Here is a 15,535-nt window from a genome sequence, read left to right as displayed (position 1 = left end):
CCCCCCCCCCCCCAACTAGCGTGTTGTGTTAGTTTTGGATAACTCTCCTCTTTTGACATGTTCCATTCAAGTTGCATCACTTGAACACAAATCTCTCTAATTATCATTTTCAATGACATATACTTCATTTAATTACTTTTATCATTTTCAATTTCCATATATTCATTTGACAATTGTGCTTCAATCATCCAATTGACTTATTATACTTGAAACATAGCAGCCAACGTTTTAACCTTGTAAATATCTTTTTATTGTACATAATTGCAGTTATTTGTACCACTTTTGCCTTTCACTTATTCCATCACTTAACATCCTTTGCATTCCCATTGTTAATAATCGAATTTAAATCCCAAAAAACAAATTTTTTTAACCCAAATATTTATGATTTTTAACTTTAATGTCATTTGGCCTTTCTCTATAGGGATTTTTTTTTTAAATTGTTATAATATTAAGTTGTGATTAAGTGTGATTTCCATTTGGCAAAATCCAAGCAGAAATTGATATAAAAACAATTAGCTATCTTGCAGATACTTATCTAAAGCTAAATAATAAACTAACAATCTTAATCATGTAATGGCTGGCCAGAGGTTTGAATTGATCAACATAATAAAATAATTATCTTACAGATATATTTTTTTCTTATGTATTTTGTTCTTTAGAGAAATATTCAATTTGCATGATTAGAAACATTCAAAAAATTCTTGTTTAATAGTCCAATTGTCTCATAATTAAGCTGAATTCACTTAGTCAAGATTGATTAAAAAATTGCAAATAAAATGTCTTATTGCAACAAAGATTTGATTGGACACTTTATGAAAGTTTCTAGTGGAATATTAAAGGGAGTAGATATCAAGAAGACTTATTCCAAATTTATTTAGACAAACAGACTCTGCTCAAGTATATCATTTTTCAACATTTCAAATCAAACTTTGTTCTGGGCCATTTTTCTTTCTCTATTCCAGTCCAGTTCATCAGAAATTTTCCTCTCATACAAGGTAAGATAACTTTCTACATGTATATTTGGTATGTTCGACTAGAGAATAGAGTCCCATAAAATGTTTATTAGTTATCCCGTTTTACAAAGTCTAGTTTGGACATATCAAATATTCGTTAATGATCTTTTTTTATTTTTCTTTCGTTTTTATCTTTCGATCTTTGTCCTTTTGAATTGAAACGTGAAAATTACATGTTTGAATGTGCTTAAAAATAGATTCACGTTTGTTTTATTATTATTTTTTTTTTGTCAAATATGATATTACTTTGTTTACTAACAAAACTTATTTTTTTAGACTTGACTTAACTTTGTAGAAGAATAATTTTTAAGTATAGCAAATATGCTAGTAGTCCACAAAGTTACATGGAGAAAATAAGAAGAATAGGTGCAAATTGGAATACAAGACAAAACATTAGTCGCGGAGTGGTCTTCCTAAGGCTGGGCATTTTAACTACCAATCCCTCAAACGAACAACTCGGGTCTATCTAGATCGGTTTATGCTAGATTTCCAGTTTGGTTTAGGTAGTTTAGGGTAAAATTGGTGGTTCAGTTCGGTTTCGAGTTCTACCAACTCGATCAGATCTAGAAATGAGCAAACTCGATAATTGATCAACATACTCGATTTTTACATAGCAAATTGAGATTTGTCCAACAAATTCAAAGTTTGTCCGGCAATCTCGATTTTGCTGGGCAAACCTCAAATTTATTGGGAAATCTCAAATTTGTTGGAAAAATCTTAAGTTTGCTAGGCAAATCTAAAATTTGTTGATCAAATCTCAAGATTGCTATAAAAAATTGAGTATATTGAGCAAATATCAAGTTTGTATCTACTTCAAATGCACATAATTTTTAATCCGAATTGCACTTAGTGCATTGAACTTTAAATTCAATTATTTTTTCAATGACATTATTTTCTCAAATCATTCGATGTAAGAGGGTTGTGCCAATTTGGTTTGAAATTTTACCAAATCGACTTGGTTGGTTGTGGTTTCAAGCAGAGCCCAAAATTGATCTAGAGCACCCACGCCCACCCCTAAATTCTCTCTATCGACTAGTACATTACTACACGACACAGTAAATCAATATTTATGTGACAGTTACATATAATATGAGCTACTCGGCTACTCCCTCCGCTCCATATAAATAGACTTCCTTCTCTCTCTCTTTTTTTTTTAACTTCTAAATTGTAAATTACTTTCTTTGTTGAGAGTATAATTGATTTCTTAATTTTCCTATTTAATGTGTGTTATCAATAAATATGAACTACTCATAGTTAAATCATTATTTAATGTACGAATATATTAGAAAAATATAAGTAAAATTTATATTTTTTTAATGTGTGTGAAAATGGAAATAATCCAACCTTTACGAGACGGAGTAATATTGTAATATAAAAATTTGAGGAAATATTCAACTGAATTACCATTTTATGAAAATTGGCTGTGACGTTCAGTCTGAATGTTTCAATATTCAAACACACACAGAACTCGTCACACACATGTATACATACAGCACCACACTTCCATATTTTAACCAGATTTTCCTCTAGTTGTTTTTCAGCAGGAATCTGTTTCATATTTGATTTTGAATCCATTGCACTCTGTCAATTAATAGGTGTATTTCAGAATGGCCGAGCGCGTTCATCCAATCACCGTTGGCGCCCCACCTCCACCGCCATCATCATCCACGAAGATGAACTCTGGCGACGCGCCTCAGCCTCCGAAACCGGAGCCTAATTCCAAGCCAGTGCTGCAGCCTCCGTCGACTTATGTCGTCCAGCTCCCCAGAGAGCAAATCCTACGCTATCCACCACCTGAAAATGCACGAAAATTCCATGCTCTCGCACGCCGGAATAAACGTAGCTGCTGCCGCCGTTGCTGCTACTTCACTCTCTGCCTCCTACTACTTCTCATTGTCACCGTCGCAATTGCCGCTGGAGTGCTCTACCTCGTCTTCCGTCCAGAAGCGCCGAAGTACACAATAACCTCCGTCGCCATAAAAGGAATGAATCTGACGTCAGTGCCTTTCACTTCACCGGTATTTGACGTCAGCATCAGGGCGGAGAACCCTAACGACAAGATTGGCATATACTATTCAAAAAACAGTGTCGTTAACGTGTTTTATAATGACGTTAAGTTAGGCGACGGCGTTTTGCCTTCTTTTTATCAGCCAAAGAACAACGTGACGATGTTTCAAACGGCGTTGAAGGGGTCCAACATAGTTCTAGGAGGCGCCGTTAAGACGTCGTTAAGGAACGGGCAGAATGAAAATAGGGTGCCACTGGTTATGAGATTAAAGGTTCATGTTAAATTCAAGGTGGGGTCCATGAAAACATGGGAAATAACAATCAAGGTTAGGTGTGACATCATCGTTGATTCACTAAATGACAAATCGAATATTGTATCTAAAGATTGTGATTATAGTGTGAGATTGTGGTAGATAAATTTGTAGTAATTTTTATGTAATGGATTTGTAAAACAAATTTAATTTTTTTATTTTTGGTGGCCACAGGGTCACACACTTTATAAGTGGTATGTATTTGGGATATATACACATTGGTTACATTTATATTTGTTTTTTTCCTTGTTTCCATTAAGCTCTTGTTTGATCCCATTACTTTCAAAAAAATATTTTTTTCACCTTTTTTCAATCACATTTTTCAATAAAATAAGAAAAGCAAATACAAAATTTTTCCTTACTTTTTAACAACACATTTTCCAATAATTTCTATTTCAACATGCATTCTAATTTAAAAATATGACTCAAACAAGCACTAAATGATATTTTTATAATGTCACATAATGAACCGATTTCAAATAGTATAATAAACAAAATTTTAATCGTTTACATGCAGAATGAATTTCTTCCCACGAAACCACAACCAAAGGAACGAATTTAGCAATTTACCCCTTAATTTATTTTTAATGCATTACAACTTCATTGGACAATGAATTAGAGGACCAACGGACACGTGAACCTGTGATGATCTCTACTAATAATGAATAACATTAATTTTATTTAGGACTATAAATGATAATTTCCTTTAACAAAAATATCACGTTCTTGAAAACATATCATCGCGCAAGTCTTTCGAAGAATCAACATTTCTATAAATTTAGAAGGTTCATTTTAAAAAGTAGAATACCCTATGATTCACAACATACAAAATCAAACTAAAAAATTCGCCCAGAAGTTTTACAGACAGTTCCGTCTTATCATATACTACAACTTCCCAACATGCTGTTTCAAATATCTGTACATATGTAAAATGCATGCTCTATGCATCCCCTTTATTTCATCTGGCAATAGAACATTAAAAGAAACTCCAAGATTTTACCCTTTGTTTCTTTTGCTCCATAGATCTGATGCCTCAATCAATCTGTCCCTGTATTCCTAAAAGATAATTTCTTCCTTATTTTCAACCTGTACCCCCCAGTATTTGCAGCCATACCAAAAACCTTAAATCTGTACTATAATTTGGACAACAAAAATTTCAAGATGGAGACTTAAATTGTTTGTAGTTTTCTTTTGCTTTTTCTATGACCTTCTGGAGATCATCGAACATCCTCACAGAAGACTCAGAAAACTTGTTTAATTGGCCAAGAAAACCCACCAGGCTCGTACGAAACCGATCATAACCCGTTATCCAATCCTCGGAAGCTTCATCTCTCAACATATTGATACCTGGATCGTCATCATTGGTTCCAACTTGCAAGGCACTCAAATCAGAATGATTCGCACCCTTCCTTTGGTTCTTCTCTTGATGTGGTAAAAAGTGAGCAACTTCAGCTACCAAGTTCTTGATCGATTCCACGACTCCTAGCAAGGGCAATTTGTCGATCATCTCCAACCAGGTACCACACATGATATATATGGGCGGCCCACAGTCTCTTATAGGTGGGGGCTTCATCCTTTTGTTCCTTTTTGACTTGTTCTGTGGAAGAGAGACGCACTTCAAAAGCCACTTGTCTATATATTCCACGTATATTTTCTGGGCACCAATCCATTTTGTGAAGCTCAACATTAGCGAGTTCAGTTCGTTTTCGAGATAAATGGTATTCTGTTTCCAGGAATCCGACTGCACAGCAATCTTTGTGCTTCGAGGGGCGTGAGAAACTGATATGATGTGAAATTGAAGCTTGTGGCATTCAAGCATCATGTTCCACATTCTCCTCAGTCTATCAATTAGTAAGAAGAGTAAAGCATATGAATCAATAAGCAATTTTCAGTATTCCAAAAATATGAAGTTCTACGACAGTCATAACGAACATCACAAACAAGCCATTTTATGATGGTTCTTATGATTTTCATAGTAAACCTTTTATGAAACCCTGTACATTATGGCTAGTAGCAGATGCTGATCCATGTATTTTATATATACGAGGGAAACAAGTGAATCAAAACCATATGCAGACCATCTTTACGTCAATATCAAATCAAACGCAATAGAAAGAAAACCATGGAATTAAAGGCCACTTCAAACCGGATGTCCTTTAACCTTATACATCACATCTCCCATAAAGAGATGCAAAATACAACTCAGGGTATCTCTGAGAACTACAGGTTGGTTGATTGATCTTTTATGGAGTGAGGGAAAGGTGGAAATAAGAAGAATTAGCGACAACCCAGAACTCCAATCATCAGTTTTCATGAATTAGCGATAACCCAGAACTCCAATAATCAGTTTTCCATGACAACATTATATTCAACTACTGGACTTGGCATCTAAATGTTCTTGTCTATATCAAATCATTTCTACTTCATTAAGCCTAACAAGTATACTCATTAAAGAATACCATGAGAAACAAGTTAATCATAAATTCGCATTAAAATCAAGAAAGACAAAATCCAATTGCACAATCGCAATTTCATATTTAGTGTCATTAACATTTACTATCTAAACATGAAATTGAAAAAGAACCAACCAGATAGTAGTTTTATTATCAAACTTCAACACTTCAAAATAAAAATGATCACATACGCAAAATGCTACAAATATGTTAGATTATCCTAGCAACGATTAATTGCATCTGATAACAAATCTGAATTGAGCCTCTAGATGGGGTGGACTCAAAAATAATGCTCCTGTATGTCTAAGGACATATCCTGCTTCTATAGTTCTACTAGGAATGAAACCATATTTATAAGTTCAGAATTAATCTCAACTATTCCTGATGAATTTCAGTGGACTCATAAGCAAATAAACAGAAAAAAAGCCAATGATTAGTACATACCCATCAATTAACTCTTCAAGTTGTGGCTGAAGCTCCGTATCTCTAATTTCTTCTATTTTCTTTGATATGGAATCAATTCTATGAATTGCAACTCTAATTCTTGAGTGCAGATCCTTGACTACTGCACGTGTTTTGTCAGGTATCATTCCTTGTGATTCTTTCTGTCTAAGCACTTTACACTTCTGATCAAAATTACTTCTAAGCACCTGAGCAGCCTGAAAAAGGAGTATCAGGTATCAATTGATTTCCTCTACTCATTTAAAGAGAGAAATTAAGCAAAGAAATTATCAAAATTCTAAAACATATTGTTTTACTTGGAAACATGAAAACTCAACTGTAAAAGTATATCAAGCTAAAATCAACAAACATAATCACCAGTTAATTATAAACCATCAGTTTTTGTCCATACATTGATGTAGCAAAAAAAGAGTTAACAGTTGAATAGTCTTTTTCATGCGAATTGACCAAAGAATACTATCCAACTGTGCACAAACTAGCACGAGTAAGTAAAGAATATTAATATATTCTCATTTACGAAAATGAGAAATCACTGGGCATCTTGAAATAGGAGCTTCATACTTTTGCCCTATTAACTGCCACTTTCATTTGAGAAACCTGTGGTTAATAACACTAGTCTACATCCAGAACCTCATGACAACCATGTACTGCGAAAAGATACAATTTTGTCAAGCACAAATGTAAAACTCAAACCACCAGAAAGTAATTCTCACCACACTTTAAAGAAATAATTTTAATACTTTTAATGATTATTAATGTACTATGTGCACATTCAAACCCTGAACATACCTTAACTTCATCATAAAGCTTCTTCTCCCACACATACAACCTATCCAAGGTCGAGGCGTGACTTCCAGAGACCATACAGAAGTTATCAAAGAGATTGTTAGCAACATCCTCACCATCATCTACAGAGTTCACGCCTAGAAGATTCCTAGACGAAGCTGAACGAGATGACACGGTCCGGCCCCAAGTTAAATACTTCACAGATGTTTGAGGTGGCTCTAGACAAAGCAATTAAAAACCATATGAGTAATCACATAAATGAATGGAAGAATTAGTTAATCATTCATTAGTGTGAACAGAGATTCCATAAAATTCCACAACCAAATCAATCAACTCCAAAATAATAGTTAATAATTGAAAAGCAGTCACAAATGCCTTTTGCATTACAGGATTTCTTCCTGGTTATAAGATCAGCAAAGAATTAAATGTAAAAGTGATACGAGGCATGAAATACCACAAAAGCAGAATTTTTGGCAGAATATAAAGGAGCAACGTCATGATTTCATCCATTTTTTTATATGGTAACTCTCCTTTCAGCCAGCTTGGAAGCATATGTAGATTCATAAATTTTATTCATCCAAAAATTATTCTCCACAACTTTTATAGATTGCCATGCAGTCAAAAGAGTGAGAGCAAGGGTCAGCTAATTTAGTATGGTGAAAATATACTGGCATGTGAAGTATCCACATCTCCTCGATTCACAAGTTCTTTAAGGATCATGAAGAAATAGAACAGATTCATGCAAGGAATATGCTCATGTCATCCATACATTCAACAGTTTGAACACTAACATAATAAGAATAATTTTCCGAGTAGCAAAATTACCCAAGAAATTCAATCCTTTCGAATGGAGAGCCGAAAAATCAAAAGTCTCATTTCAGAAATATGGATCGCAAGAGCATTTGCTTGTCCACAATAAAAAAGAAATAAAGTTCTATACAACCATTTTGCATTTTCTACCAAATTTTAAAGTAATATTAAAAATTTCAACTTACAGCAAACCACTGAACATCAGGCAACTGCTACCAGATTTATGTGTTGCATTTAATGAGTTCATATCAGGCATTTTCTTGAAACTGGTACTAATAGTAAATACAAGTAAGATGAGCAAACCATAGAATGCTTAATGAAAGTACATTAACACTTCGGAATTCCCATTTTTTATCATCACAGTGTTTTTTGTGTCCATAATGATGGTCAGTTGTCCCTTAAATTGAAATAAATATCCTCAATATTGTGGGATTCCCCTTAGTTAAATTGCCATTTCAAACGTCTTTTGATTCAAATTTGTAATAAAAATAAACTTGAACACAGTTCATTAACCATATGGATCCCCGAATACCAAAAATAATATTGTAGGTGAATAAAATCACCAATATGAGCTCACTTCATAATAAGAAACTGCTTCATCTGGCAGTTAATGTAAAAGGTAAGAACCAGAGAATAACTTGTATCTTATTTCTTCCCTTTGAATGATGGATTGTCCTTCCGTTAATTTATGTTTTCAAATGAATTGTGGCCTTAAAAACAGTTTCTCCTTTTCAAACTAATTGTCTTGGATTGATCAGAAATATGAGACCTAAATATAAGTGAGATTATGTTGACCTACATTTGGATCATGAATTTCTTCTGTGCTTTCAAATGAACCCCTTCCGTCGTATTGCCATGGAAGTACCTTATCTTGAAACAACCCAAAAATATGAAGAGCGGTGTTTGAAATGAAGGAAATAATTATGAACTCAATTGTCAATGCTGTTCAAATCTTTATCCTATAGAGTTCCTTCCTTCCTGGATGACTCTGAACTTGAAGAGTTTCTCAAGTAGTCAGGTCACAAAGATCCAGTAGACTCTAGCTTATTCTTGAAGTCATTTTTTTTAAGCAAGAAAGGAGATATTAGAGTATACGATGCATAACGTTGGGTGGGTTGGAAGAAATACAGATGTGCTACGGGAATTTATGTGCTAGGAAGGTTTCATCAAGGTTAAAAAGCAAGCCTACATCAGTCTAATGATTTTATGCTTATGAGTGTTTGGTTGTTAAAGGTGAAGATATTCAAAAGATGAATGTAGCTAAGCGGATTGAAGATTCAACAGTGGAGGCGTAATCATACTAAGATAAGGTAATGAGAATAAATGCCAACAAGTGGAGGTGGCCAAATTGAGGATATCTTAAGGGGATGATGACTTAGATGGCTGGGTTGTGATTTCCATTGACCTAAAGAGATCCCGTTTCTAAAAGTGACTTGTTTTCAGTAGAGCAAGTAAGAAGAGGGAGGTAGATCATAATTAAGATCACTTGTTGTAGATGTTAAGGATCTAGTTGCTTCACATCTCCCACTGGATCTAGCAATGAACAAAGTGGAAAGGGATGAAGAATGATTGATGTAACTGACCCTAAATTTATTGGTAATAAGGCCTAATTTGTTCGTAGTGCTGGTGCCTAATTTGTTCGTAGTGCTGGTGGTGGTGAGCTTCTCACATTATGAAAACATTTACAACCCCATACACTAGCAACCTCGGAATAAGAGATACAAGATGTCCGTGACAAGCGATGATACATGGATGTTTATCTAGAAGGATAATTGTTTATCAACAAGAACTATTCACGTTCAAAAAGGCTGAGCTGCTTCAGCAAGCATAGGTAAACAGAAATAGGCCAGAATAATGAGGGCATCTTGTCTAATACCAAAAATTTGCCCCAGTAAAATATCATCGAAGCAAATTGGAAGGCGAGAAAAGGACCCTAAGCTCACAGACAGAGAATTGATCATCCAAGACTAGGTTAAGACATCTTAGAGACGGTACATAACTATATGATGCAACATTCAACTCCATTGAGAATATTTTAGCAACTGAAAAGGTAGCAGTTCTATAAATTGCTTGGCTGTTTCTCTTTATAGGTGACCAAAAAAGAAGGTAAGGTAAAATAATAAATACTTCAAAGTAAAGAGCACTTTGTTCATTTACCCCTTGTTTGAGCCCCATTTTTTCATCAAAATACATTTTTCAACAGTGATTTGACATCATTTTAATCACATATTTTTCAATAAAATAATATTACACGCAAACTCAAAACATTTCCTTATTTTTTAACCCCACACTCTCCATCATAACACTATTTCAAAATGCATTTTTCTAGAAAAATAGGGCTCAAACAACCCCTTAGTTTTAAGAACAGCCAGAAAAGTAGGAAAACTTGTTTAAATCATTAGTTGAGAAAACAGATAAATAATTTCTTATCATCTTCCCATATATTTTTCTTTTATCTTTCAGCAATTCATTTGTCTCTAATCATCATAAGTTTTCGCTGTATAGGTAAGTCGCCAATCCCTGTACTATTTAATCTGTTTGATTATAGAAGCTGTTTTACTAGAGGTTTCTAATCATCACGTCCATAAATTATTTGGGAGTCATAACAAGTGTTTTTTACGTAATTGGAGGGAACCTTGTATCTAAGTTACCGTTGAGTATAAACTGTCATTAATAATGAACTAACAACACTTAGCAGACTAAAAATTTGGAATTAATAACTGACTCATTACTGTTCTTTCCTGTCTAGGAAGATGAAGATGCTGTAGTCAGTCAGTCACCACCAAGTAGTGCATTCCCTAACAAAGTGCTCTAGAAAAATTAAGATGTATAGACCAACCTTCCTTGACCTCACTTGGATCATCCCCACAAGAGAGACATGATTTCAGTAATGCTGAGGTCATCAATCCACCTGCCACAACAAATTTCCTTAACCAGATAGCATGGAAGAAAAAAAATATTCACGAAAGGCAAGAAGAAAAAATTTAATTGAAATAATCTGACTAATTCGGGTGTGTTTGAGTCCCATTTTTATGTAGAATAGGTTTTGTGATAATATTTTTTTGGAGAATGTGTAGTTAAAAAGTAGAGAAAAGTTATGAATTTACGTGCAAAATTATTTTCTTGACAAAATGAGGATTGAAAATGAATTTGAAGAAAAATGATTTTTATAGAATGGGGCTCGAATAGAGGCTTAATGTCTTTGGTGCACACCACATTACAGTGTTACTTTGTGCCAGAATTTTCTCATACAAGGTATCAGAGAAAATAAAAATATAACTACGTAACTCAAAGAAATGGCCTTCTTTACCTCCCAATTTTATTAATAACTGCAAGATTCTATCTTATCCAAATGATTGAGCAAAAAATTATTCAGGCCTCTCTACAGTGCATTAGAGATGAATCCAAAAACTTTGGTACATCAATTTCCTTATTGTAGGAAAATTGGTTTAACTGGAATATTAACCATTGCTTTAAAAGGGTACTAAGAACCTATAAAAGCACATATAAGAGAGATCATGTGTGTCAGTGAATGAAATAGAGTCCATAGGGAGAGAATGAGAAGAGAGACATTACGCTCTTTCCCTGGGAAAATTGGACGGAAATGAAATTTGTTTGCTTCAAGCATCCGGGGAACTTCTTTTCCAGATTCTGATGCCATGTCAAACAAATGTTCAATATCTTTCATGCTCATAAAGAAGTCCTTAGGTGCAGATATATCTTCTAGCTCAGTTTCTTTCGTTGGCGTTATCTTCACATCATTTAGATGCAGAAATCTTGAAGATGTGGCTCTTAACGGTGATAAATAAGGAGAGTTGTTTTTCTTCACATTAGAAACATTGGTTTCTGATACTGCACTCTCTGTGGACATAATAGGTGAATCGCCGTTCATTACATTTTCTTTAGTCCCGTGAACTTGTTCACTCCCAAACTTGGTTTCTGATACTGCAGTGCCCGAGGGCGTAATGGGTGAATCATTATTCACAAAATTTTCTGTTGCCCTGTTCACATTTTCAAAACTTCGAACAAGTGTTTCCGTAGAAGGGTCATCAAATTCATCTTCTGATTCAAGAGATTCTACCCTTCCAGGTGTGGAAACCTTTTCTTTTACATCTTCCAATTCAGGATCTCCCTCCTCTTCTCTAAGCTCTCTAATCTCGCCAAAGTACTCCGAACCCTGATCAAATCCCCCGCCTTCTTGTGAAGAAAAATGATTGACAATTGGCTGAAAAAGACCAAAATAATCCCAAGGAGTTTCTGACGGGATGGAAGGTATTTCAAATGAAGATGCTTCAGGTCCTTCGGTGGAACGAGGAGTAGTTGAAGCAACTGATAATGTGACAGGCACAGAAGGCTTTTCTTCAACTTTCTTGGAAAACATACCTCTGAATTTCATATGATGGGCCTGGTGTCGACTTGTGATCGGAGGTGAAGCAGATGGTGATTTATTCACAGTGGTATCCATATGTTGGGACAGAGACCGAGAGGAAAGTGAAAATTGGGAGATAGACCTCTCAATCAATGCATGTGGCTCCGGCGTCGCACTTGTTGAAATATGCATGGACGGTTCAACTTGAGAATCAGGTTCGACAAATCTCCCCAAAGCAGTACCTATGATTTTCAATTCTTCTATATAAGTAATATGAGCAGCTGCCAGAGAACACCTGCCATTAAGTGCTTGTTTGATTAGTTTCTTTCGCTCCCGACAAAGCTGTACGCCCTTGTCTTCTTCCAATCTAGAATTTGAAGCCCCCATTGAATGATTGCCAAATCAGCATACAGGATTCTCAGTTGGATTTGAGAAGTTTGGGAGCAAATTAGGAGAATGGCGTGACCACGTGCCCTGATCCCTTAAATGACGTAAGAAAAGTTTTGATGAGCAACATAGCAGAAGTTGTTCAAATTAAGACAGAATACACTCAACAAAGAAACATAAGGCTTTCCATTAAAGGCAGTATCGGTTTAATAGCACTAAAATAGTAACTTGATTCTGTTTCATCGTCCAAAACCATATCCCCATGCTTTTCTGCCAATAGAATTATAGTTCATACAGAAAGAAGATCCATAGATTTGCCATGAACAAAATCATGCTGAATTTAGCTCGCTTAGAAAAGCAAGAACGCCCACATAAATTAGAGGGGTGAGATTAAGCACAAATCATAAGCAATAAAAGTAATAGATTTTCAAATCACAGCGTCGTCTGAAACTTTGAAACCTAGGATTATCAGTTCTGTAATCTAACCTCAATTCCAAAAACTTATATAAAATTAGAAGATGGGAAATGCCACAAAAATTTATGAATAGCAATCAAAATCAAGAAAAAGAAAAATCAAAAATCAAAACTGAGCAACACGAAAATTCAAATCCAGCAAAAAAAAAATAATAAAAAACTAAGCATCAAAAAGCATGAGAAGCCTATGAAAGTAAAATGAAAGAGAAGGCCATGGAATTAAATCAAAACCGACAACCCGAAAAATCCCAGACTGTGAAAATCAAACCAATCAAAATTCTAATGAATCTAGCTCAAAAACTAACCGACACCAATCAGATTACTCAAATTCCCCCCATCCTTCAACCCCTTTCCCAAAAAGAAATTCAGAAAGATCAAAACTTCAAGTCAATCAAGAAAATTATGGGCTACAGCATTCTTGTGACTTTACCTGAGAAAGCTTACCTGAAACTTGAAGTCAAAATTGACGTCAACGATCCAGAAAACTCTTTGAGTTTCAAAGAAGATTATTACAACCCGAATGATTCGGGAAATTTTCAGAGAGGAACTTTTGAGGATTGTGCGTGTATGACAGTAAGTCTGTCAGAAATGAAAAAAAGGCAAATCACAAATCACAAACAGTTAGAGAGAGGATTGCACCGAGTTTGCATGCAATGGAAAAGGTGCAAAGGTGTGGACTATGGACCACACTTTACCATTTGTTTCTTATTTTGAAAACAATTTTTTGGCTAGCATCTTCTCTGTAATTTCATTTTCTTTTGCAAAGAAAAAAGCTAAAATCGAAAAGCGTTACTTTTACGCGGCCCGATTCGGCAAGTCATTTTCGTGTGCAACTCACTTTTTAATGTTAGTTACTTAACATGCATTGCTATTTGGTAATTAGTAAGATACATGCGATTATAACATTTTCACTCACGACACTTGATAAAAATTAGTCCTTATCCAAGATTTAAGGTCGGCTTTGAGATTTCGAGAGTTTTAGACCAATTTTAAATATAAAATCTTATATATAGATATGTAAAAATACGTGTAAATAATAATAATAATAATTTGGAGTCCTCACTGAAGTAGGACATTAGGCGATTGCCTGCCTTGTCTATAGTCAGGGTTGGTAGTGCCAAGATTTTTTATATAAAAGCAACAAGTTCAATTGATGAAGCTTCACAAATCAACAAACAAATCGAGCGATCATCCCTCTTTCATAAGAGTAGACATAACAAAAATGGAATAGTTTGTATCCGAATTCAGATTCGGACCAAACCCTTTTTTGTTAAAATCATTAACTCATTATTTAATAGATGTTTTCATTCTAATACTTTATTCACGAGTTATCAATATTTCTTTTGTAGATTGATTAGTTTAAAACACGAATCAAATTAGATCGAACAAATCGCTTATTTAATTTGTAATTTGTTTTTGCTATTCACTAATTTAAATTAAAATGAAATGGATTAGATCTAGATGACTTACCTACGGAGTAACACATGCAATTTGTCCATTATTTTAAGTGTAAAGAACAATAAGAACTTGCATTGAAGCTAGTGCCGCGTAGAGCACATGATGTGTCATTTCTTTATTTATTATTAAGGTATTATTCTTTTATTTTAGTACATGAAAAGCATCCAAGAATAGAAGAATCTTGTGATTCTTTAACCTTTTTTAAATAAAAAGCATCTATTTAATTTAATATTACCTTTTGTTTCGCGCGTGTTAATTCGCTAACAATTAAAGAGGATCAGACGATTGTGTAAGGGACAAAACCTCTTGAGACAAAGTCCCAAAAAGGGGTGTTCTTTTTATTGGCGATGAACTTCACAATTGGAAACGGAAAACAACGTGCCTCCAAGGGGCGCAAGCACACGAGTTACAGAAAAGGAAATGTTTAAGTCTAAAAGCTAAAGGAATGAAAAGTACATATTCTCTGTTCGATTTTGACAAATTCTTTTTCGGGCAGAGGTACAAAACACTTGCTTCTTGCTGTTTTGAACCTTTGGAGAAAACTTTCTGCCCATTCATTTGGCATTTGACGTAGATTCGCCAAATCAGCCAAAGTGACTTCAGATTCAGTTTTGTAAAACTGAGCATGAAACAACTGTTCCAGTTGTTGCCATGTTTGAACAAAGTTCGCTGGCAAGTTAATGAACCAGGAGAAAGCTACTCCTGTTAACGAACTAGGGAAAAGTCTCATTTTATGGTAATCGGTTACATCACCACTTTGCAACGTGAATCGCCCTATGTGTTCCAGAGTAGACACCTCTCCTAAACCAGTAAACAGTGAGAATTCTGGCACTTTGTACCCTCTAGGCCATGGATATGCTTGGTCTACCCAATCAGGATATGGCTTTGTGTAAGTCGGTCTAATGACAGGACGCACCCCAAAGGCCATCTGATACTGCACGATTTCCATAATCTGATTTCTCAATATGACATTGGGATCATATGGAATTCCTACAGGCTGATTAA

General features: G+C 34.8%; 2 protein-coding genes across 4 annotated transcripts; one reads left to right on the top strand and one right to left on the bottom strand.

The window, feature by feature from the left end:
* Window positions 1-872: 872 nt before the first annotated feature.
* LOC111388775 (NDR1/HIN1-like protein 13) lies at window positions 873-3,564 on the top strand. The gene is made up of 2 exons (XM_023013576.1): window positions 873-995; window positions 2,609-3,564. Exon 2 carries the CDS (start codon window positions 2,621-2,623, stop codon window positions 3,431-3,433), a length of 813 nt encoding a protein of 270 aa, XP_022869344.1. The 5' UTR covers window positions 873-995; window positions 2,609-2,620; the 3' UTR covers window positions 3,434-3,564.
* Window positions 3,565-4,082: 518 nt separating this feature from the next.
* Window positions 4,083-13,793, bottom strand: LOC111388758 (nitrate regulatory gene2 protein-like). Of its 3 annotated transcripts, none has more exons than XM_023013553.1 (6): window positions 13,503-13,793; window positions 11,419-12,692; window positions 10,682-10,753; window positions 7,036-7,250; window positions 6,229-6,443; window positions 4,083-5,172 (listed from the first exon to the last, which is right to left on the bottom strand). In XM_023013553.1, exons 2-6 carry the CDS (start codon window positions 12,596-12,598, stop codon window positions 4,488-4,490), a joined length of 2,367 nt encoding a protein of 788 aa, XP_022869321.1. In that variant the 5' UTR covers window positions 12,599-12,692; window positions 13,503-13,793; the 3' UTR covers window positions 4,083-4,487. The 3 variants fall into 3 exon arrangements, with proteins under 3 accessions (XP_022869321.1, XP_022869320.1, XP_022869322.1); XM_023013552.1 differs by having other exon boundaries at window positions 13,517-13,793; XM_023013554.1 differs by having other exon boundaries at window positions 11,419-12,685; window positions 13,517-13,793.
* Window positions 13,794-15,535: the final 1,742 nt, after the last annotated feature.

This window comes from Olea europaea, unplaced genomic scaffold, assembly GCF_002742605.1.
Source record: "Olea europaea var. sylvestris unplaced genomic scaffold, O_europaea_v1 scaffold528, whole genome shotgun sequence".
In the NCBI taxonomy this organism is placed as follows: domain Eukaryota; kingdom Viridiplantae; phylum Streptophyta; class Magnoliopsida; order Lamiales; family Oleaceae; genus Olea; species Olea europaea.
The sequence above is the reverse complement of the archived record's forward strand: the minus strand, read 5'-3'. Positions and strand labels throughout refer to the sequence as shown.